The 21,749-nt window shown below is 44.5% G+C and overlaps 4 protein-coding genes across 7 annotated transcripts in view; 2 read left to right on the forward strand and 2 right to left on the reverse strand.

Annotated features, from left to right (window-relative positions):
• The window catches only part of HAS3 (hyaluronan synthase 3), a 30,138-nt gene extending 20,754 nt beyond the window's left edge, over positions 1–9,384 (forward strand). For 3 of the 4 annotated variants that reach the window (XM_037025311.2, XM_037025312.2, XM_037025313.2), the window contains 2 exons: positions 191–292; positions 1,098–4,629. In XM_037025311.2, the coding sequence (XP_036881206.1) occupies positions 191–292; positions 1,098–2,021 (1,026 nt within the window). In that variant the 3' untranslated portion in view covers positions 2,022–4,629. Of the gene's footprint in view, positions 1–190; positions 293–1,097; positions 4,630–9,246 lie in introns of those variants that run through there. The other variant, XM_073225533.1, reaches the window with a different exon arrangement.
• DERPC (DERPC proline and glycine rich nuclear protein) lies at positions 4,817–7,139 on the reverse strand. Its single transcript, XM_037025315.2, has one exon. The coding sequence runs from the start codon at positions 7,137–7,139 to the stop codon at positions 5,526–5,528; it is 1,614 nt and encodes a 537-aa protein (XP_036881210.1). The 3' UTR covers positions 4,817–5,525.
• On the reverse strand, positions 7,126–15,258 carry CHTF8 (chromosome transmission fidelity factor 8). Its single transcript, XM_037025316.2, has 4 exons — positions 15,136–15,258; positions 8,114–8,171; positions 7,745–7,862; positions 7,126–7,357 (listed from the first exon to the last, which is right to left on the reverse strand). Exons 2-4 carry the CDS (start codon positions 8,134–8,136, stop codon positions 7,136–7,138), a joined length of 363 nt encoding a protein of 120 aa, XP_036881211.1. The 5' UTR covers positions 8,137–8,171; positions 15,136–15,258; the 3' UTR covers positions 7,126–7,135.
• Positions 15,206–21,749, forward strand: part of UTP4 (UTP4 small subunit processome component) — a 38,430-nt gene continuing 31,886 nt past the window's right edge. Inside the window, exons 1-5 of the mRNA XM_073225532.1 lie at positions 15,206–15,344; positions 16,495–16,655; positions 18,729–18,920; positions 19,841–19,925; positions 21,183–21,272. Coding sequence (XP_073081633.1) covers positions 16,497–16,655; positions 18,729–18,920; positions 19,841–19,925; positions 21,183–21,272 — 526 coding nt within the window. The 5' untranslated portion in view covers positions 15,206–15,344; positions 16,495–16,496. The remainder of the gene's footprint in view (positions 15,345–16,494; positions 16,656–18,728; positions 18,921–19,840; positions 19,926–21,182; positions 21,273–21,749) is intronic.

The following is a 21,749-nucleotide window of genomic DNA, read 5'->3' on the forward strand; positions in this document are numbered from 1 at the left end:
GAGGCTGTCAGACCCAGTATCTGAACTTTTTCTTATTCACCCACCTCTTTCATTTGGCACAGATCTCTTTGCCAGGCTCAAAGTAACCACGTGACAGGGTTATTATCCCTCAGGCAGTGAGTGGCCAGGGCAGGTTGGGGGGGCTGTAGGCCTGAGATCAACATGGACTGACGGTGCATTCCCTCTGCAGGTGTGTGACTCTGACACCGTGCTGGATCCAGCCTGTACCATCGAGATGCTTCAAGTCCTGGAGGAGGACCCCCAAGTAGGGGGAGTTGGGGGAGATGTCCAAGTAAGAATTAATCAGGGGTTCCTGAGGGTTGGGGTCTGAACTACTGCTTCCTAATCCACTTGGATATGCTTGGGAAATGGGCATCTTGACTTCCTAGTATTTCAGGGCATGTGGGGCCTCCTCTTTGACAGTTCTCACTAGTATCAAAGGGTTCACTTGCTGCCTCATCCCTCTCCTGTTCTTTTTCAACCTGAGATTTAAAAAAAAATCACTGAAAGGTATGTAGAGCCTGTGCTGCTGGGAAAGGGACACAGCAGTTGAAGGCCACAGACCCTAAAGGGTGCTTCCTTTTTGGCTAGCACCTCCAAAACTAGGCCCCTGACAAACCCTTGTTCTCAGGGAAGTTGGGCTGAAGAGCTCTGGGCAGTATGGTAAGAATAAGGGGCCAGATTTTTCTCCAGAGGGTACTGCTGGCAACATACCATGTCTTCCTGAGTAGTTTTCCAACTGCAACAGGTCAGGATGGGTTGCTGGGGTGCTGTTTCTATTTCTCCAGCTCTTCTTTTTGCCACCATCAAAGGCTGCCTCCTAAGAACAAAGGTGACTAACTGCCAGAGCAACATCACTGGGCTAGAGTGCAGATGACATGGCAGGGAGGTGGGGCTGATACAGGAGAGAGTAACTGGGTGTGGCTGGCTCCTTGGGGCCTCAGGTTTCCCAGCTCTGGCTGAGCTAGGACTGATGGCCAGAAATTTGAGCAATGGGTTATAGGAACATGTACGGGGGGCCTCATGGTCCCTGGTGTCTGCCTACTGGGGCTTATATCCCCAGGTGAGGAGGCCCAGAATATCTGCTTCCCTTGCAGATCCTCAACAAATATGATTCATGGATCTCCTTCCTGAGCAGTGTGCGGTACTGGATGGCTTTCAATGTGGAGCGGGCCTGCCAGTCCTATTTTGGCTGTGTTCAGTGTATCAGTGGGCCCTTGGGCATGTACCGCAACAGCCTCCTCCAGCAGTTCCTGGAGGACTGGTACCATCAGAAGTTCCTAGGCAGCAAGTGCAGCTTTGGGGATGACCGTCACCTCACCAACCGAGTCCTGAGCCTCGGCTACCGGACTAAGTATACAGCACGTTCAAAGTGCCTCACAGAGACCCCCACCAAATACCTCCGGTGGCTCAACCAGCAGACCCGCTGGAGCAAGTCTTACTTCCGAGAGTGGCTCTACAACTCTCTATGGTTCCATAAGCACCACCTCTGGATGACCTACGAATCAGTGGTCACAGGTTTCTTCCCTTTCTTCCTCATCGCCACGGTCATACAGCTTTTCTACCGAGGCCGCATCTGGAATATCCTCCTCTTCCTGCTGACAGTGCAGCTGGTGGGCATTATCAAGGCTACCTATGCCTGCTTCCTTCGTGGCAATGCAGAGATGATCTTCATGTCCCTCTACTCCCTTCTCTATATGTCCAGCCTGCTGCCTGCCAAGATCTTTGCCATTGCTACCATCAACAAGTCTGGCTGGGGTACTTCTGGCCGAAAAACCATCGTGGTGAACTTCATTGGCCTCATCCCTGTGTCCATCTGGGTGGCGGTCCTTCTTGGGGGGTTGGCCTACACAGCCTATTGCCAGGATCTGTTCAGTGAGACAGAGCTAGCCTTCCTTGTCTCTGGGGCCATCCTATATGGATGCTACTGGGTAGCCCTCCTCATGTTGTATCTGGCCATCATTGCCCGGCGATGTGGGAAGAAGCCAGAGCAGTACAGTTTAGCTTTTGCTGAGGTATGACATCATCCCCAAGCAGAGCAGGGAAAGTGCAATGGGGAAGGGAAGGAAGGGGAATGGAAGAGGAAAGGGTGGGAGGGAGGAGGGAGTGCTGTTTTAGTTTATTAATGGTCCAAAGGACAAATCTGAAGTGCAAAAAATGGTAACTGGAATATGGCCTGGGGCAGTTCTGCTTAAAGGTAACAACCCTGATTACAGCTCAGGGTGGGCAGAAGGGACATATATATTTTCAGGCTGCCTGTCTGCTTGCCTCTGACACATGGTGGCCTCTGGGAAAAAAACCACTTCCTCCCCCAGGGAACTCAGAAGTGTGTTAAACCAAACAATAAGTTCCATTCAGTGGCAACTTCTGATAGGTAAGTGAGCAACAATAGCCTGGGGGAAGGGGTTCTCTTCGCCCACCTGCACACAGAGGTGGAGGGAGCCTGAGAGATCAGGGCTACCTAATAATGCATCCCTGCCTCAATCTAGTTATCAATGCACTGAGGTCGTGCCTGAGATACAAGGCCCAGAAGCCTGGTCTTCGGGCGTCAGAAAACAGGGTCCAGGAGTGGTGCTTTCTTATGCAGCATTCCACATCTCAGCATCCCAAGGATGAGCCAAACTAGCAGGGAGTTAGCACTGAACTGTTCTGAAGTGTGTGTGTGTACACACATTAAAAAGGAATTGTTTGCCAGGAGGAACAAAGCTTGGTGGCAGTGCTAAAAGCCACGGGCTACATGGAGGCCTTGGGCTGAATGTATTCCATGTGGCAATTGCCCAGACATCTAGATAAGCTTGTCTGTGATCTCTGCTTGGGAGATAAAATGTTTTGGTCATCTCCCTGTAAGGTTAAAGCCCAACATTGCTCAGAAAGGAAGTGAAGGCTTGTGTATTTCAACCTGTATACTCCTGAATTCTTCTCTCAAATTCAGCTGTGACTAAGACCAGCTCCTTACTTCACTTTCTTCAAGGTGACATAGTCACCTCTTCCACCCTCCTTGTTGGGCAAGTTCAAGGTGGCAGATGAGTCTGGACTGTCATAGCCCTCTATGCAATAGGCAAGCAGCCCTCAGCTAACGGGGAAAAACTACTAGGAGCCTCTGATGAAACTGGCTACAATCTTCTAACTGCTTGGACAGATTCCTTGGCAGCTGGATGGCATGAAGGACGTTCAGGCTATAGTTCTTGACAATCGTCTCCAATGCAAAGCTTTTTAGCATTCCTCAAATCCAAGCTGGATGTCTTCAAGACTGCCCATTCTCAGTGGCTTCTCCAGGGAATTATCACAGCCAAACTGGACAGTCACTACTGCATCTGCTTGCTTCTTTCCAGAAACCAAACAAAAACCTCTGCTCTTTGGGGGAGTGAGAGAAGGCCAATTTCTAGATTTGCAACCCACAGACTGTTCTCAATTCTTGGGCTTGAAACCTGAGATCTTGACTAAACCATTGCTTAGAGATTGCTTGCTCTCTCCCCCAAAATGTCCATTCTCAGAGGGGACGGCTAATCCCTCAGAACCAGCATCAAGGTAGAGTAGTTGAGGGTGCAAGCTTCTAGTGTGCCCAGGTGCTTCCTACAGAGGAACAAAGAATGCTCCGAGCCAGACTGGCAAACCCTGGTGCCTTCCTCCATTGCCTAAGAACGCAAGGGTTTTCAAGGTGCCGCCAACACTGCACCACGTAGACCTAGAGTTTCTTATAAGACTGCTCGTTGAAGCTGGGCCCAATCCATAAAGGCTGGTAAGAGGCAGCAGGCATTTGCCAAAGGCAGTTGTTTCAGGCTCTTCCGTGTTTTTGCTGGCCAAGAAGTAAACTATTTTGAGCACTACAATGGAGGAAATCCGCTCAGCCAACTGCAGAGCTCAGACTTCACTAAGGGCTTGTTTATCTTCAGCTTTTACTTAAAGATTGTTAATGTAGGATGGACTCCTGGCTGGAGAACTCTTGGCTGTCCTGCCATCAGCACTGTGGTCATCAACTGTCTTCATATCAAGAGTAAGCAGTGCAAGAAGTGGGCTCACAACGTTTGACCTCGACTGGTTTTTCTAAGTTATTTTGTACATTTTTCAGCAGTGAAACCAAACTGGGTCTTCAGCTTTATCCCCATTTCTTGCAAGGGAAGAGCCTTTATACAATTGGACACATTTTGGTTTTTCCTCATTGAGAATTTTAACCCTTTTATATTCTTTCTACAGTAATTTGTAAACATATTTATTTTTACTTTTTTTTTTTTTTTTTTTTTACTTTTCAGGTCAAATTTTTTATACTGCACTTGTCAAAATAAAGATTCTCACATAATGCTGGCTATCCCTGAGCTAATTCCTCCTCCTTTGTACTTGAACTGGGTTAATTCCAGTTTCACTAGTCACTTCATATGGAAATAAAGGTTCGTTAAACCTTACAAGGAGCAGGGAAGTTGTTGCTGCTGCCTCTGCACAGCAGGCCCACCTTGGTAACTACACACCTATGGTGGCCTAACTCTTACTGTAAAGGGTAGGCAGGGTCCTTGGCGAAATTACTGGTAGGTAAGTGAGTCCTAGCTCAGGCCAAAAATCAAAGCTTGCTTGCTTCCTTCAAGAGTGAAAGCATTTTATCTGGCAGATAAGATAACATGGGATTATAGCCAAGCTGGAACAATGAAAAGCAGTGGGTAAACTTCCTTCCCTGTGTTACAGGTAACAAAATGGAGGACAGCAACAGCCCTCTCATCCCATTTATTAAAGAAACAGTAAGAAAAGATACAATGCAGGAAAATCACCATCCCCTAGTATCAAGCTGAACAAAGCACAGTGATTACTCCCCTTTGCCCTCCCACCCCACCCCCACCCAATTTCGGTATTCCTGTCCACATCAGTTTAGATTTTGAGGTTCTTTGATTGGGAGTACCAGTGGAGAAGGAGCTGGATGAGCAGTGGAGCCTTGATTCTGAGCTCCTCTGAGTCCCAGAAGGAAGCTGCAGGCCATTAGCCAAGCAGAACTTGTATCTGGTGGGTCTTTGAGGTGGCTGCCCACCTCTCTGTTCTGTGTTCAAGCCCCCAGGGAAAGGTATGGCAGTAGAGGATGACCAGGTCCAAGTCTGCCTAGGTCAGAGCTGCTGAAGCATAGTCTGTTCACCAATCCAACATTTCTAGAGAGCAGTGAGCTGATTCTCCAGTGGTAAGTAGGGGACTACATATGAATTGGGACCTGCAGGCCAATGTATCCCTGAGGAAAAGTCCACAAGAACAATTCAAGAAACTAGTAAGAAACAAGGGGCAGAAAGCTGTGGGACAAAAGCACAGCAGGTTTCTGGAAGGCTGGAGTTCCTTTCTCTCAAGATCAGGATTATTTCCACCTTCTGTAGTCCACATCCCACAAATAACATTTCACCTTCAGTCGAGAGAGAGGAAAAAGATGGCTCATTTGAACTTGAGCCCCAGCTATGTATTTCAGACTGTGACTCTGTATCTACCCTTTTACCTGACACATTCCCTGCCCAGAATCTTGGTGCCTAGAAATCAAGGCGGTCCTGGACAGAAAATGGTGCTTAAGGGGGTAACATTCCATTTGGATACATTGCAGTCATTGGACCGCCTGGTCTGGGGAAAGCAGCTTGGTTTGTGCCAGGGAGGCTCCCCACTCTAGGAAATGGGACCAAAGTCTTGCCTACAGGGCCATTCATCCTTGGAAAGGAAGCTGGATTTAGACCCAGGGTCCCAGTTGGCCTTGCATAAGGAGCTGGGTTGATACCCACAGGGCCTGCTGAAGAGCCCAGGGGCCCAGGAGCTGACCTTGGGAAACTAACCTGGCCAGGGCCTAATGGGCCAGTAGACCTTGGGAAGGTAGCTGGACTTGGACCCTGTAAGCCAGTGGCCCTTGGGAAGTTAGTTGGGTTGGGGCCTAGTGGCCCACAGGCTCTTGGGAACACTGCTGGACCTGAGCCCTGGAGGCCAGCAGACCTCTGGAAATTGGCTGGGTTTGAAGCCAATGTACCAGAAGACTGAGAGAAGGCAGCTGGATTCAGTCCTCCTGAACCTGTCCCCCTCGGAAAGGGATTAGCATTTACTCCCACAGGGCCAGCTGGCCTTGAAAAATGACCTGAACTGGGGCCTATGGGTCCAGGAGCCCTTGACATGGGGGATGGATTTGGGCCCGGAAGGCCAATTCCCCGAGAGCCAGGACCCGAGCTTGGGCCCATGGGTCCAGGTATTCTTGCCATGGAGGGGCTTGTACCCATGTTTCCAGAGGCCTGGGAGAAAGAAGCAGAATTGGCTCCTAAAAGACCTGCTGCTCTTAGAATGGGGGCAAGATCTAGGCCTTGGGGTCCAGCCATTCTTAAGTTAAGACCAGACCCTGTGCCCAAGAGGCCACCTACTCTGGTGTCCAGATTAGGGCCTGGGCCCAGGCCACCTGCCCTTGGGTTAGGCCCAATGCCTGGAGCCAGACCACTTGCTCTTGGGTTGGTCCCAAGGCCAGGGCCTGGAAACATACCTGACCTCGGAGCAGGGTTTGTACCCACAAAGCCTGATCTCAGATTGGGATTTGGTCCAGGGCCCAGGCCAATGGGCCTAGGATTGGGAGGACCATTCCCAGAGGTCAATAGGACACCTCTCATGTTGGGTCCAGATCCAGGGCCCATGGGGCCACCACTTCTGGGGTCAGGACCTGTTCCCAGGAGACCACCTACCCTTGGATTAGACATGGGACCTGGCCCTGGGAGACCCCCTAACCTTGGATTAGACACAGGCCCTGGCCCTGGAAGAGCCCCTGGCCTAGGGTTTAGAGCTGGCCCTGGGCCTGGGCCCAAGAGGCCACCAGGCCTTGGGAAAGAAACTGCACCTGTGCCAGTGGCATTCATCCCTCTTGGAAAAGAAGCCATGCCTGGGTCACGAGTACCAGCAGGGAAAGGTGCTGGATTTGAAGCCAGTGAGCCTGATGAAGTTGGAAAAGGAGAAGGGTTCCTTGGAAATGGGGCCAGATTTCCACCAAGAGAACCAGTTGCCATAAGGAAGGGATCTGAGTTCATGCCCAGTGGGTGGCCTGTGTTCAGAACAGGACCCCCCTGTGGTCCCAGGGAACCTTCGAGGCGTCCTCGAGGTGGCAGCGGAGCACGAGTCCAAGGAGCTGGCCGCTCTCTAGGGAAAATCCGGGGTTCTTTCATACTTTCTTGGGGACGTTGGTGATAATGGGCTTAGGGCGAGTTTTGAAAAGAATCTTGTTTTTGATGAGTGCTGTCACCAGGTATTGGGTGCCAGTCTTGCAGGCAAGCTCATCACAATCCTCCCCAGGAGTGTGTTTGACAAGGACAGCAAAAGGTTTCTCGAGGTGGATGACTTTCCCATACAGGATATGATGTCCCACGATCAGCACAGGGATTCCCTTTGGCAGAACAAGAACGAGATGCCTGAGGTTCAGGACAAGGTCATAACGCTCCAGTGCCTTCTAGAGAAGCTCCTGGCAGGCAGTGCTGGCACCTCCACTCCCTGTTGGCTCTACCACTGTTGGATGGCCACACTGAACAAACCACCCTTACACAACTTTTCACTCTTCCTAGCCCCAGGTAAGAGAAGTTCCACTTTCAGAGCTAACTTCCCTGCCACTGTACAGGTGGGGGGTGAGGGCTGGGAGAACAAGCAGACAGCTTACAGATTAGCTAGATCTTGAATAACAAACCTGAGGGCAGTCCTCACTGTGGGTCCTGGGAGCACCACCTTGGTGTAGCTTGCTTTCCTGAGACATTAGGCAGGGAAAGAAAAGTCCCCTCACCTCAGTGGTGTAATGTAGGTCTCCCAGGAGGTTTCCAGCTAATCCAGTGCTGTAGCGAGCCTCGATCTCCCCCTGTAGCTCCATCAGCACCCATTCTGCCAGGCCTCCAGCCCCAGCACTGCAAGCAAAGGGCTGGTGGTTACAATATTTTTGAAGGGTGAAGGATGAATAGTGTCCTACACCACCATTCAAGGCCCAAAGGAACTCTGTACTGAGCATAAGTTCTTGGGAAACTGGGCAGTGCTGGGCATTGAAATGCCAGGATTTGTGCAAGTTGCACCTGAGGACCCTGATTCTTCCAGGAAAAATGTCAAACCTATATAGCCCTAATCATTCAAGCTAAATAGAAAAGTCTCAACATATACTCACCTGGAAATAACAATTTGCACCATGAGCTTTCTGTCTTTAAAAAGCAACTGAAAATAAGCTGTAGAGGAAAAACAAAAATTTAAGATAATAACAATAGCTAGTATTTATCACTTACTGTGTACCAGGCACTTTTCTAAGTGCTTTAGACACATTGTTATTTGCCTGACCCTGTAAGATGTAATCTTTCAACTGATACTGCATGAGACTGTTAAGGTCACCAAGGGTTAACCATAGTATGGAAAGTTAACTGGTATTATCATAATTTTATTCAAGGTCACATAGTTACTAGTCAAGAGAGCCAGAATTTGAACCCAACATACACCCTGCAGAGCTCACACTCTAATCCACATTTCTAAAAAAAATGAAGGGATTGTTTTAGGTTTTACTTTTTCCTTTGGTGGTAGAAATGTCACATCTACCACTTTGGTTATTTACATTTCAAGGTTCAAAGGATCTCCTTTAACTAAAAGCCAAAAACTGGGAAAGTCCTTCAGACAACCTTAGTGAATGACAAGCTGATTTCTGAAAGAACTCTCATCAAATGCTTTGTCCATCTTTCACTCAGACACTACAACACAACAATTAACTTTCATTTTATGCAACAGTACCACCTAGTGGCCAGTTTCTGGCATTTCTCAAAAACGGGTAGAAATGGGACACTTGCCTCAAACAACTGATTTCACTTGTCTTTCTGGGAAGGACAGATTCATGGGGGAGAGAAGATGAGGAATCTTAAGTTTCTGTGTGTCTTGACAATGAATAGGTGGAATCTTAATGGAAGGTTACAGTTTACCAAATGTAGTACAGCAAGATAATAGGTTAATTTGTTCAAGTTAAGCAGAACACCTCATTTTTAAAAAACCAGGTTTCTTTACTGATGTTATTCTTCATTTTGGATCTCTAGGGAAAAGTAATAGCCAACATCCTTTTAAGATACCAGAACCTCTACTCTTGAGCACCAAACACTTGGGGTACGTAGGGTTGGTCAATTCACTGGTCTTCAAATTCAAAAATAAACAGCAGCTAATATTTACTGAATTTTTCCTATGAATTAGAGCTACACACATACATGGGTGGTATGCCTTTCAATCACTGTGACAATTCCATGAGATGTACTTATCTCTATTTTGCAGATAAGGCTACTGATGGATACACTTGCTTGTATGTGGTACACACAGAACTAGTATGCGGCAGAGAAAGCAACAAGAACCTAGGCTACCTGACACAATTCACACTCCAAAATAAATACCCTCCTGAAGAAGAAAACCAAGTACTAGTGAGAATGAAAAGGCATCAAGGCTTCAGGCAAGCACTGTAAACACACAGGAGCTGATCAGAAGGCCAGGGGGAACCAAGAAGGTACCTTTGAAGAAGCCAGACCTGCAGCAGCACAATTGTGGCACCACTTAAGAACAGGTAATACACTAGCTCAAGGGCAAAAGCAAAGGCCTTGGCAGATAAGGTGGCCCCACCACTACTAACAGAAAAACCAAGAGCACTTTTAAAGTTCTTCTCTTCCAAGGTTTCTTGAAGGAGAAGAGTAATCACTTAAAATCAGAAGGCCTATATTCTAGCCTGTAAGTGAAACTCTTTTACAGTAAGTGTCATCATGCATAAGTCACTCAATGACTACAGGGCTAATGCCTGACTCCCTGAACTACCTTGGAGACCAAATATAACATAAGCAAAAATGTTTTAAAGACAGACGAATACTTAATTTTTTAAAGGATAGGATTAAATCAACATTTCCACAGTATAATTTTGACTGTAATTTAGAGAATGGTCGGTATATTTTAAGCCATGAATCAAAAAAAAGGCTCCATAACTAGTAACTGAAGTTGCAAAGTTTCCAAGGGTTAATAAATGCATACAGATGAAGAAAGGGTTCTTGTATATAAGCTTTCAGTGACTGATGATGTAGTATTACTTTGCTTGATGGGTGTATTATAGTAAAATACTGGTGGTTTAGGAGGAGCAATAAATAGTTGACACAATGTGACATGTAGTAGGAAGATCAACCTTTTGCCTTTGACCACATTTGAGATGGCTGTGTGTGGACTGTTTAGGAAAGAGGGATGCATAAATATTTTTAGTGAATTCCCTATTTCCTAGCCTCAGAACAAGAATTCAAAACAGTGGCCTCAGTGGGCAAAGGAAATCAATGGCTGCACTGCATATAATCCCTAGCACTTAAAAGAGCACAGAGCTTTATCCATTTCTGTAGGAGGCCCTGCCTCAGGACATGTACTGATACTGGCAGACATCTAGCAATGCTCCCAAAAGTAGGAATTCTGTAGCCTACAGTTTCACCATTCTACTGCTGTACCCAGTCAGGCTGGTAAAAACTTGTGCTAGAACAAGCTTTTAAGAGTCTAGTTCACAAGCTTATGAGTCTAGCTCATAGGAACCTGTGGACTGACCTGGCTACATTTATGTACATTGAGCGTGTTAGCAAGAAAGCTAAGGGAGATGATCCCTGTAGCAAATTTTAAAAATCTTCTTTAGCCACTTAAAATATCCTTTAAGTGGCACCACTTAAGAACAGGTAATACTGCTCAAGGGCAAAAGCAAAGGCCTTGGCAGATAAGGAGGCCCCACCACTAACAGAAAAACCAACAGCCCTTTTAAAGTTCTTCTCTTCCAAGGTTTCTTGAAGGAGAAGAGTAATCACTTAAAATCAGAAGGCCTATATTCAGGTTCCTTTTCTTGCTCCTTGAGATTACTACTCTAGATAGTGGTTCCCAGGACCAGAGTAGGTAAGTATACCTGCGTACTTCAGTAAGGGCAAAAATGATGGAGGTGATAGTGAATATGTATTTCATTTAGTGTGGAGCTGACTAAAAAGGATTTGAGAATATGCAGCCCAGTCTATCCATTTCCTTGAGATTAGGCAAAGTTGATAGGAAAACAAAGGGGCAAAGAAGTGTAACTCAAGTCAAAGCCTATTAGTTAATAACGAGTAACATTATGATGAAAGCTTCCATATAACAAAAAGATTTCTAAGTCTGCAGTGTCACCTAATTCCAACAATACTTGAGAACTAGAGCAATTTCTCCGTGTTTGTTCTAAGACAGTATGTAGAAATTGCAGCTTTATCAAGAGCAACATTTGAAGGCAGTCTGATGAATACACTGTATCAAATCATGAAACCAAGAGGAGCCAATGGAAGAGCTCAAGCAGCACCTCTATCTCAAGAGTCTTGAATTTAATTCCAGATTTGGATACGACCAAGTAACTTGGAGTAAGCCCAAATTGACAGTGTAACTGTAGAGCATGGAGAAATTTCTGTGTGGTAACATCTTTCAAAAAGATGGATGAATTCATTAATATTTCAGAGTGGAGTCTCATAGGCCACAACTAGAGGTGTGGACCTAGAAAAATGGAAAGGTGTGGAAAGAAACCAAAACTCATTCCTCTCCAGTGAATTATTTTGACTCTCCAATCCCTCCATCTTATAAAAAGGGAAAACTTTTTTCTACTCAATTTTTCTGGGCCTTCACCTAACTAAACAAACTAAATAATACATAAATTCTCTATTCCTAACTTATTCAATGACTTTATCTCTGTAAAGAAAAATTTTAAAAAGTGCACTTTACACATTTTTAACTCCTAATTTTTTCCTTTAAAAAACAATCTTTTCTGGGACTTCACAATTTCTAGAAATGTTGCTTATCTGAGCTTGCCCCAGATCATCCCATTAAGACCTGGAGTTAGTCTGGAAAGTAAAGACACTGCTGCTTCTCAGGACAGTGGTCCAGGTAACAAGACCCCTGAACAAACTGCAGACAGCAAAGGAACCAGCATTCTCAAAACCAATCTAGAGCCACAATGGGAGCCTTACCAAAACTCAGAATTGACTGGGATCAGAACAATCTCAGATACCCTATACTTAATTGTCAGTTGGCTTCCGTCTCTATTTTGAAGTTGTTACTATTAAACTTATTAAAAACATGGCAAATCAAAGTGCCACCACAATTTCTTAAAAAGGAAGAAATGTCCAGGCAGAGCATTATTTTTTATAATACAAAAAGATTCATTTCTCACACAGCTAAAATTTCTGGATCCTTATTTGGATCTCTCATTTCATCTTGAAAACAATCCTTATTATGTAGGCACTGTTTTACTATTCCCATTTTACAGATGAGGAAATAGGCTTAGAGAAGCTGAAGTTAAGTAACTGATCCCACAGCTAGTTAAGGGGTGGAGGTGGAATGTGCACCCAAGCCCCTCCACAGTATCGCCTTGTCTGCAGTCCTCTCACACAGCATCTCTATGTGAGAATTTCTGATGACTTTGCAAATGTCAGCCTTTCTCACATTTCTTACAAAATGGAAAATAAGTCACCTATGGGACAGATCTTCTAACTTGCCAAAGTAGTTCTTCCACCTGTGTGGCAGGCCCTTAAAGAATTTTTTAAAAAATCATATTCAATTGATGAGTTTTAGGTTTTTGAAATCTCGAGATCTACTTAATGTCACCTCCAGGATTCAATACTTAGTGGATGGCAAAATAAGGCAAGAGAACAGAGGACATTCTTTGCCACCAATTCACTTTAACCTTCAACAAAATCTAATTCTCTAATCCTCTGGTTTCTTAACTGCTGAATGTTAAATTGTTAAAAGATTACTAATGTCTTATGGAGAACAGTGGGGCAACGATCCTCATACTGGTAACACGATCCTGGTACTGGTAACTGCCCCCCAAATAAAATGTGGCAGAATAAACTGTTAAACAGAACATTGAGTTCTTACTCCCATCAGCAGCTGTGACTCAGTGGTTTACTCGGTAAGCTACAAACAATTTTACTAGAATTAGGCAAGTTTATAAATTATTTTCATTATAGTCTTTTGATTGATTCATCTTGTATTTTAAGTTTTTTTAAAAGAAAGCTTTGCATAAAGGTTTTAACTTTACACTTAATTTTAAAAATACATTATTTTAAAAATTAAATACATGGCACAAAGTACGCTTGCAACTTCAAGGACAACAGTTAGTATTTATTGAACTTATTCACTTCCAAGGGCTACTCTGTGTTTAGAATTCAAGTTGTCACACCTGGATTCTGTGATTTTGCCACTTACTCTGTGTGATAGGGTAATTTAAGCTCCTAAATTTGCTTCTGTACCAGTAAATTGGTCGTAGCAAAAAATAATCTCAAAGGTTTGTTATAATAATTAAACAAGGTTATGAATGTAAACTTCTCAGCACAGTGCCTAACACATGGTCTTTCCAGTTATTGATTACCCACCCACCCCCGAGGGGAAGGGACATTTTTTTTTGGTGTATGTCAAACAGAATGTCTTACCATACACTATATAATTATTATTTAATGTATGTAGGACTACAACATACTACAAAAACAGCAAGTCATCGGAATAAAATCGTTTGCATAATGGAAGAAAAACTCAAACATCACAGGGCTCACTCAACTGCTTCAGGGATTAAGCTCTGGAAGGTTTTTTCTCTAAACATCATGACTATTTCTCTGTGTACCTTTCCACCAAGTGAACAATTAAGTTTTATATACAACTGAATACAATTATTTTTATTAGCAGTGTTATTGTGGTTTTGTGACTGAAAGGGATGGTCTAGGTTTCAAAGGGGATCTTGTCTCTTGACAGGCTTATGTCATATAAGGTGCTAAAATCCTGTTTCAAAAGAAGCTTGATCCCCTCCAGAATGGGGCTATGGAGGGTAGGTGGAATTGAATGCTTCCAAACTTTTCAAAACTGAAGAGTGTGTTCAGAAACGTGTGTAGATACTATGCAAACACGTGGTACTTTCCCATCACATTTTAGGATTCCCATGATGGAGGGAATCAATTTACAGGTATTTGTAGACAAGGGATGGAAAAGATGGCTTCAGTCGATCTGAGTTACTTCAGTTTTCTCCATCTTCTGCTACTCTGCAATCCCATCTCAAGCGTTCCTCCCCTTACTGCTCTGGCACCGTCTTCCCCAAAGCCCCTTCCTTTCTAGCCCCGCTTGAGGTCTCACTCTACACTGTATTCTCCTCCCACTGCCCCTCATCTCCACCCTCTCCCTCTGATCCCCTCCCATCCCTTCAATTTGAGCTACGAACACTTCCTATTTTTAGTCCCGCCCACTTCCAAATATCCCCCGAGTTTCGGTGAAACGCATTACCAACCTGTTTAACCCCCTCCTCCTACCTCTCAAAGAAACTATTCTTTAAGCTGCCTTCCTCCGTACCCCCCCCAGTAATATTCCAAACTGCTCACCCTCCTCTCATTCACTGTTTAAATGTTCTTCTTTAACCACCCTCATTCTCCAAATCGTTCCGTTTCCCTCAATTCTGAAGTACTTCATACCTCCAGGACCCTACCCCATTCCTCTCTCGTCTCACTACAGCCACAAAAGAACGTGCATCACTCGCCACACTGCCTTTTCCTTTCTATCACCCTCCAGATTACTTCTCAGCACCTCCCCACCACCAAGATTTTAAATGTCCCCTCGGACAAACCTCACAGTCCTACACCCACCTCCTCCACGAAGTCTCCTTTCTCATATTCCCACTACTTTCTGGGTTCCACTTCTACACCGCTTCTGCGTATCTCGCGTACTAGGCTCCCTCCCCACCGGGGTAAGAGCCCCTTCCCGCACATACCTCGAGATTCCGGCCCGCACCGCCCCCTTCTCCGCCCTCCGCCCGCGCTCGGCCACCCTTTCCGCCCATCTCCCGCTCCTCTCCGCTCTTTCCCTTTCTGCCCTCCGCCTTCAGCCCTACACCACTCCCTTCCCCCGAAATTCCCCGGCCTCTCACCCCCGGGGACCCCTCTGGGCTCGCCCCCACCTTCCACGGCCCTCCCCGCTCCCCTTCCCTTCCCAGCCGCCCCTCCCCCGCCCGCCGCTCCCCGCCCCTCGGCTCGCCATTCTTCTCCCCGAGCCGCGCGCGCCCCGCCCGGCCCCAGCTCTCTAGCTTCCCGCTCCCTCGTACCCTCGCCCCCATCCCCGGCTCGACCCTTACTCCCCGCGGCCTCCCGCGCCCCTCGCCCGCGGCCTGACCTGCAATGGCGGCCGCCGAGCGCGGCGCCGCGCGGCCAACGGGCGACAACCGAACCTCCCGCCGCCGTCGCCGCCGCCGCGAGCACTGCCTGCGCACTTCCGGCCTTGCGCCGCGAGCACTTCCGGGGCAGAGCACGCGAGCGCGCGCGCACGTGGGGCTGGGGCGGAGAGACGATCCCGGAAAGCGGCTAATGCTCGCTCTTCTGCTGGTGAGTTGGGGAAGGGGTGCAGGAAACAGGTGTGAGAAGGAAGTTTTGGGGGTGCGGCCTGCCCTAGGCCAACGGCCGTGGCGTTCACTGTCCACCTTGTGCCGACTCCCGGTGGGGGCTACCCTGTAAATTCCCGGGGAGGGAAGGGGCTGCGGAGACCTAGCGCGCGCTTCAGCCGCTCTCTTAGCGAACTGGGCCGTACTCACCTGTTCTGCCCGCGGTTTCCTAATCTTGAAGGGAGACGCGTGAGAGGCTGACCAGACCCAGTCCCTACCCTCGCCGAGTGCGTGTGTTGTCTGGGCGGGGCAGGGCGGGGGACAGCGTGGCGAAGGGGTGTGTAGGCAGTGGACATGCCGCACCAAGTCCTGTCACTTACTTCCCTTGAGATCTCGAGTCGCCTGCCACATCAGCGTCACGGGCACGATCTCAGTTTTGAGACTGTAATTTGAAAACTTAGGCAATAGAGTTAGGGAGAGGTGTTTGCTGAAATGCAGATTTCTAGTTACATCCTCTCCGGGGCCTCCCCCGCCCCTTTAAGTGTTTGGAATTCTGAAACTATGGAGCAGGACCTGGAATCCTGCATTTTTTAAAACCATTTTTCGAGGTGATTTTTATGCAGTTCTACAAATCTCGTTTTGAGAGAGAGACTGATTCAGGTTGTCAGCATTTCTTCTTGAGAGTGGTCGTGGTATTAACTCACCGTCACCCGCCAAGAAACCTCACACACAAAATAGAAAGGAGGACCTTAAGTTTCGGCCTGGAATACAACTGGTCAGCTCCATGAGTCTCCCTTTGTTTAGGTGTGCACTCCCTGTTATAGAATGGGGTTATGTTCAGTCTTTTGCTCTGAGATCAAGTTTTAGATTCTCATCTCTCTTTCAGGGACCTCTTCTTTCAGGCAGTTGTCGGGAGTTTAGGAGTCTGGGTGATGACCTGTGTGTTGATCTTTTAGTTTTTCTGCTGAAGCATCCTGAGCTTCTGGAGATTGATAGATTCTTGTTCGGGGCATGAAAGCATTACTAGTTATTTAGAAATGAATCTCCTGAGATATAGTTGGAGTCTTGCATGTACAACTGTAACAATAAGAAACAATACATAGGACATGTACTACAGTTAATACTTAACATCAATGACTTTTTTTCCTCTCTAGGAATGGGCGAATTTAAGGTCCATCGTGTACGTTTCTTTAATTATATTCCATCAGGAATCCGCTGTGTGGCTTACCATAACCACTCAAACAGATTGGCTGTTTCACGAACAGATGGCACTGTGGAAATTTATAACTTGTCAGCAAACTACTTTCAGGAGAAAGTAAGTCATTTGGGAGCCTGATTGGGTATTTCTGGTGTTAATTTTCATCTTAAGTTCAATTGTACAAAGTTTTATGTGTCTTTTATATTCGAAGAGTTCAAAAGAAAGTAACTCTCCCTCATCTTTTTGGAGTTTTTAGAACCACATAACTTATATAGCAAATGTGCAATCTCTTGTCTGAGCTCAGAGTTTTGATCTGTGTAATGCTGGATAGAAAGATCCTACCTAGGAGTTGTGGCAGCTCACTGTTATTTGGAAACAGGTTCGCTGAAACTTTTGGGTGCAAGCAGAAGGGAAATGGTTGAGACCATTGGTTTGTATCAGTCTCTACACCATTGTAACGTTGGTAAGGCAGCATTTACTGCTGGGGGTGTCAGTACCCATTTCATTGGTTAATTCAGAAAAAAATGAAACTTTCTGGTGACATTGTGGCAAGAAGGTAGATTCCTAAGTTCATCTATCTGAAAGAATATACACTTAAATGCCTCAATTTGGGAGTAAGGGAGATTTTAAACTAGGTAAAGTATGTTAACAGTAGAGGACTGTTAAAACAGGATATTTTTCAAAGGCACTGGTTACTGATTTCAGGTGCAACAAAATAGTTCAATTCACATTTATTGAGTGCCTTATGTGCCCTACCAGTCACTGTGGAATAAAATGGACAAGTAGATAAATGAGTGGACTCAGTGCCCAGCAGCCTGCTACTTGAAATTGAGGCACTCTGTAAATGTTTATGAATGAGTGAGTGCAAGTATTAGGCATGAAGACGAATGTCAGAGGCCCTGCCTTCAAGGAGCTCAAAGTCCAGTGGGGGAAAAATAAGTACACAGTTTCCAAACAGTGTGGTAAATATTATGATAGGCTAAAGACAAGCATAGAATGTTAGTGGAGAGGCGCCTTACTCTGCCAAGGTCAGTTTAGGAATCCTGAGAAGGAATGACTTAAACTGAGCTGACCCCTGAAAAGCTAATAGGAGTTAGAAATTTGGTGTTCACCGCAAATGGGTTACATTCTGGAGTATGAGACATATGCTGTGGCACATGCTTGTTGCATCCTGTGATTTTTCTTATCATCTGTGATAGTTATCCTATAATAGTATATTTGTTTAATGTCTTTCTTCCCTACTGAACTTCAGGTTTTATGAAAACAGGGTTTATGTCAGTGATATTTATGACTATATTCCCAGCACTTAGCATGTGCCTAGTACAAAGCCACTGCTGAGTTAATGTTTGTTGAATGAATATGTCAACCATTCCTTAATTAGTATCCCTTATTTTCTTCTGTCATGTTTTCTTTTTTCAGCAGTTAATTAATTCAGTCTAGTCTTCTGCCATCTCTGTACTCTCTTCCCTACTAAAGATTGCTTACCTCTGTTAATCACTTGCAGAGCAAGGAAGAATTGTTTCTGTTAATGTGAAAAGAATATACAGACTAGGAATAAGGAGATCTACATCCATGTTGGCAATTGGGGCAAGCCACTTACTCCACAAGTTGGGCCTTTTTCAGTTTCAGAGGAAAAATTATACCTACTCAGTCTCTCTTTGTCAATCAGATATAAGAATAAAATATGCCTTGATAGGTATGAAAAAATTTTGAGTGCTAAGAAAGCCCTTAGAAATCTGAGACTTGAATGAGAAATTGGAGTGAGCTGTAATAGTTTATTTTGTAAATAGATTTTACAGATAAAATTGACACAATAAGCAGCTTGCATTTAAAGTATATATATTCATGACTTTTGAACATATGTATACTTTTGAAACCATCACCCAGTCAAGCTAGTAGATTTGATTTTTTTTAAATTTGATACATCAAATATGATGGGATACAAATTTTATTCTACTGACTAGGCTTTGCAGAATAAGTTCTAGTAAAAAGAAACAAAACCAAGTGTATAACTAAAATTTGAACCTGAAAAAAGTGAAAATTTCAAGAGACATGATCTTCTGGTAGCACAAAACTCTACACTGTTTATTTTTTGGGAAGTATTTTAATTTTCACCATGTTGCCTGCGATCAGATAGTGCTGGTAGCTGATGAATTCATGGTGGTTGAAAAGTTAATGGTGTTTCTATAGTTTTTCCCAGGTCATGAGTCTCGGGCTACAGAAGCTCTGTGTTGGGCAAAAGGACAGCGACTCTTTAGTGCTGGACTCAATGGAGAGATTATCGAGTATGATCTGCAGGCATTAAACATTAAGTATGCCATGGATGCCTTTGGAGGACCCATTTGGAGCATGGCTGCCAGCCCCAGTGGCTCTCAACTTTTGGTCAGTAAGCAACTATTGGCAATTCAAACCAGGATTGCCTTTGTGCCCACTTAAACTTTCTTCCCTGTGCTCAGAGAGTAAAGTTATATATGGCATGTAGCTCGCCAGTCAGAGTTGGACTCCAGCAACCCCAGTACAAGATTGGAGTTGACATTGGGGGTTAAAATCTCTTGTCCTTTTGCATCTTTGCTGCTGCTGCTGCTTTGGATTCATTACTTCAATTAGGGAATGAGCAGGTTTGTTCAGTTCAGCATTTCCCCAACTATGTTCTTTGGAATTGGGAGATATAGAGGCTTTTTGTTCTGTTGTGCTTTTTGCTTTATGTAAATTACATCTCAAAATAGGGCACATTAATAGTAAATTTTACTGTAGATTCACAGTGTGCTAACATATATTAAAAATTCTGAGTCTTTCCCCAAGTTGGCTTGTGGAACTGTGTTTCATTATGGTGTTTCTCAAACACTGAGCAAAGACTAGTTTTCTACTTTTCCCCACTATTGTTAATCATTAGGATGGGTACTTTCAGAGATTTTATTTTCTGGGAAAGCCTATGATTCTTTTTTGATTGACATTAATTTGTACGATATCCTCACATGTCTCCATTTAGGTCATATAACTAATAGGTCCCTTATTTAGGCCATGGGTCTCTAGCAGGAATGTGCAGTGAAATCTAACTTCTTTTCCATGTCCTCTGCAGGAATTGGGCCACTGATTAGCCTGCTTTCTGGATAGGACATGAAGGCTGCCAATAATATACTATCCATTTCTTGGTACCAGTACTTTTTTTCTTCTCACAATCTTATTTTTCTCTAACATGGCAAGTGATAGCTTTGAGGGGGCAGATGTGTGTGTTTGTAAATAGGTAAATTTAGTTCTGTAAAATACTCATTTTCTGTTTTTGACCTCTTTTTTCCTAATAGGTTGGCTGTGAAGATGGATCTGTGAAGCTATTTCAAATCGCCCCAGACAAAATCCAGTTTGAAAGGAACTTTGATCGGCAGAAAAGTAAGGGTCATTCTTGGTGGGACAGTGAGTAGCCTTAACAAGAGGTTATGTTTCTGTGCCTCTGGGGATGAGATATTTTCCCATGGGTCCAGGTAATATTTTATCTACATGCTATCTTTATCTGAGTACAGGGTATATGCTGAAAGCCATCTCTTGTTCAGGCTTTCTTCACTGTGTGTCATAGTTATGATTGCCTGGTTAAGTGATAAAGAAAACTGGAAATCCAAACTAATAAAGCTATGTAAGTTGATTTGTTAATTCTCACTTATTTTTGTGAAGTTTTAACGTGTGTGCAAAGTCTCAAAACTAGGATTTTTTTCTTAGGAGCTATGGTTCTTAATCCTTCTAGTGCATTCAAATTGAGGAAGTTTATAAACAGTTGTCCATGTTCCACCTCTAGGGATTAGCAAATGCTCAGTAAAGACCCCAGGTAGTAAATATTTTAGATTTTGAAATCCAGTCTCTGCCAACTCTGTCCTTGTAGCACAAAAGTAGCAATACATAATACTTAAACAGGCATGTTGGGTTTTGGTAAAACTTACAGAAACAAGTTGGTGGGCCTGATTTGGCCTTTGGGCCATAGTTTGCTGACCCCTCTTTTAGATGACAGTAACTGTTTTATGTATTTGTGTCCATTAGTAATATTTATCCTCTGCTAACCAGATTCCTATTTTTTTGTTTGCTCTTAATGTCTTTTGGGTGTTTTTTTGCACACTCATATAAACAAATACACAGGAGTGCTTATGCTTATTTTTCAGCTTGTCTTTTCACTTGCTGTATCACAGACATCCTTCTGCATCAGTCATGGCATTCCATTTTATGGTGTTGCAATTTCACCACATTTCTATTGATGGATATTAATATTTTTTCTGCTTCGACCATTGCAACAGTGAACATTCTTATATATGTATATTTGGATATGTATGCAAACATTTCTCTTTGTTTTATTCCCAGTGCAATTACTGGGCCAAATAATATGTTTAAATTTTGTTAGATTGCTATCATCACCCTCAAAAAGTTGGCTTATTTACCCCCCTCAACCATTTATACATTATTAAAGTAAATTTTAAATATTCATTGTGGATCCCAGTGTAAAATTTTTCCTCATTTCTTATGAAATATCTCTTTACAAGAGCACAGTAGATAAGAGCTAAGACTGTCAGACACTAGTTCTGTAGATGATTGTGAAAGGAGAACTCAGTTACCCTTTGCTGTATATTTATATGTGTGTCACTTTCTTTTTGTACAACTCCCAAGGTCGCATCCTGAGTCTCAGCTGGCATCCCTCTGGTACCCACATTGCAGCCGGCTCCATAGACTACATTAGTGTGTTTGATGTGAAATCAGGTGACTGTTTTTCTCAGTATATTTGGGGTGTGGGTCCTGTTTGCCAGATTGACATTTCTGGATTTCCAAAAGCTTGAGCCCTTGTAGTTGTCTCTGTGACCTTTAGGGTTTAACTTCTCAGCCTTCTGAGATGTCAACCGGAACGTCCATTCCTTTCTTGAATCACCACTACTCCTTTGGGGGGATCTTAGTTCTTCGGTGGGATGCAGTATTTTTTGATCAGAGTAAGAATTCATATTAAAATTCACCCTTAACCAGTAAGACATTTGCTATAAATGGTACACCTGTTTATATTTACCAGTTCTTGGCGAAAGTGGGTGTCTGTCTTTGGTGAAAATAAGATTTTGATGGCGTAATTGGTGACACACGACATCAGAAAGGTAGAAAACCACATAATCTCTCTGTTCTTGGCCTAGAGAATTGGGTGATGAGATTGACTTCAGTTTGTAAGGTGGGCATGTATCTACTCCCATCTCA

The sequence above is a fragment of the Manis javanica genome, chromosome 17 (genome assembly GCF_040802235.1).
Source record: "Manis javanica isolate MJ-LG chromosome 17, MJ_LKY, whole genome shotgun sequence".
Taxonomy (NCBI): Eukaryota; Metazoa; Chordata; class Mammalia; order Pholidota; family Manidae; genus Manis; species Manis javanica.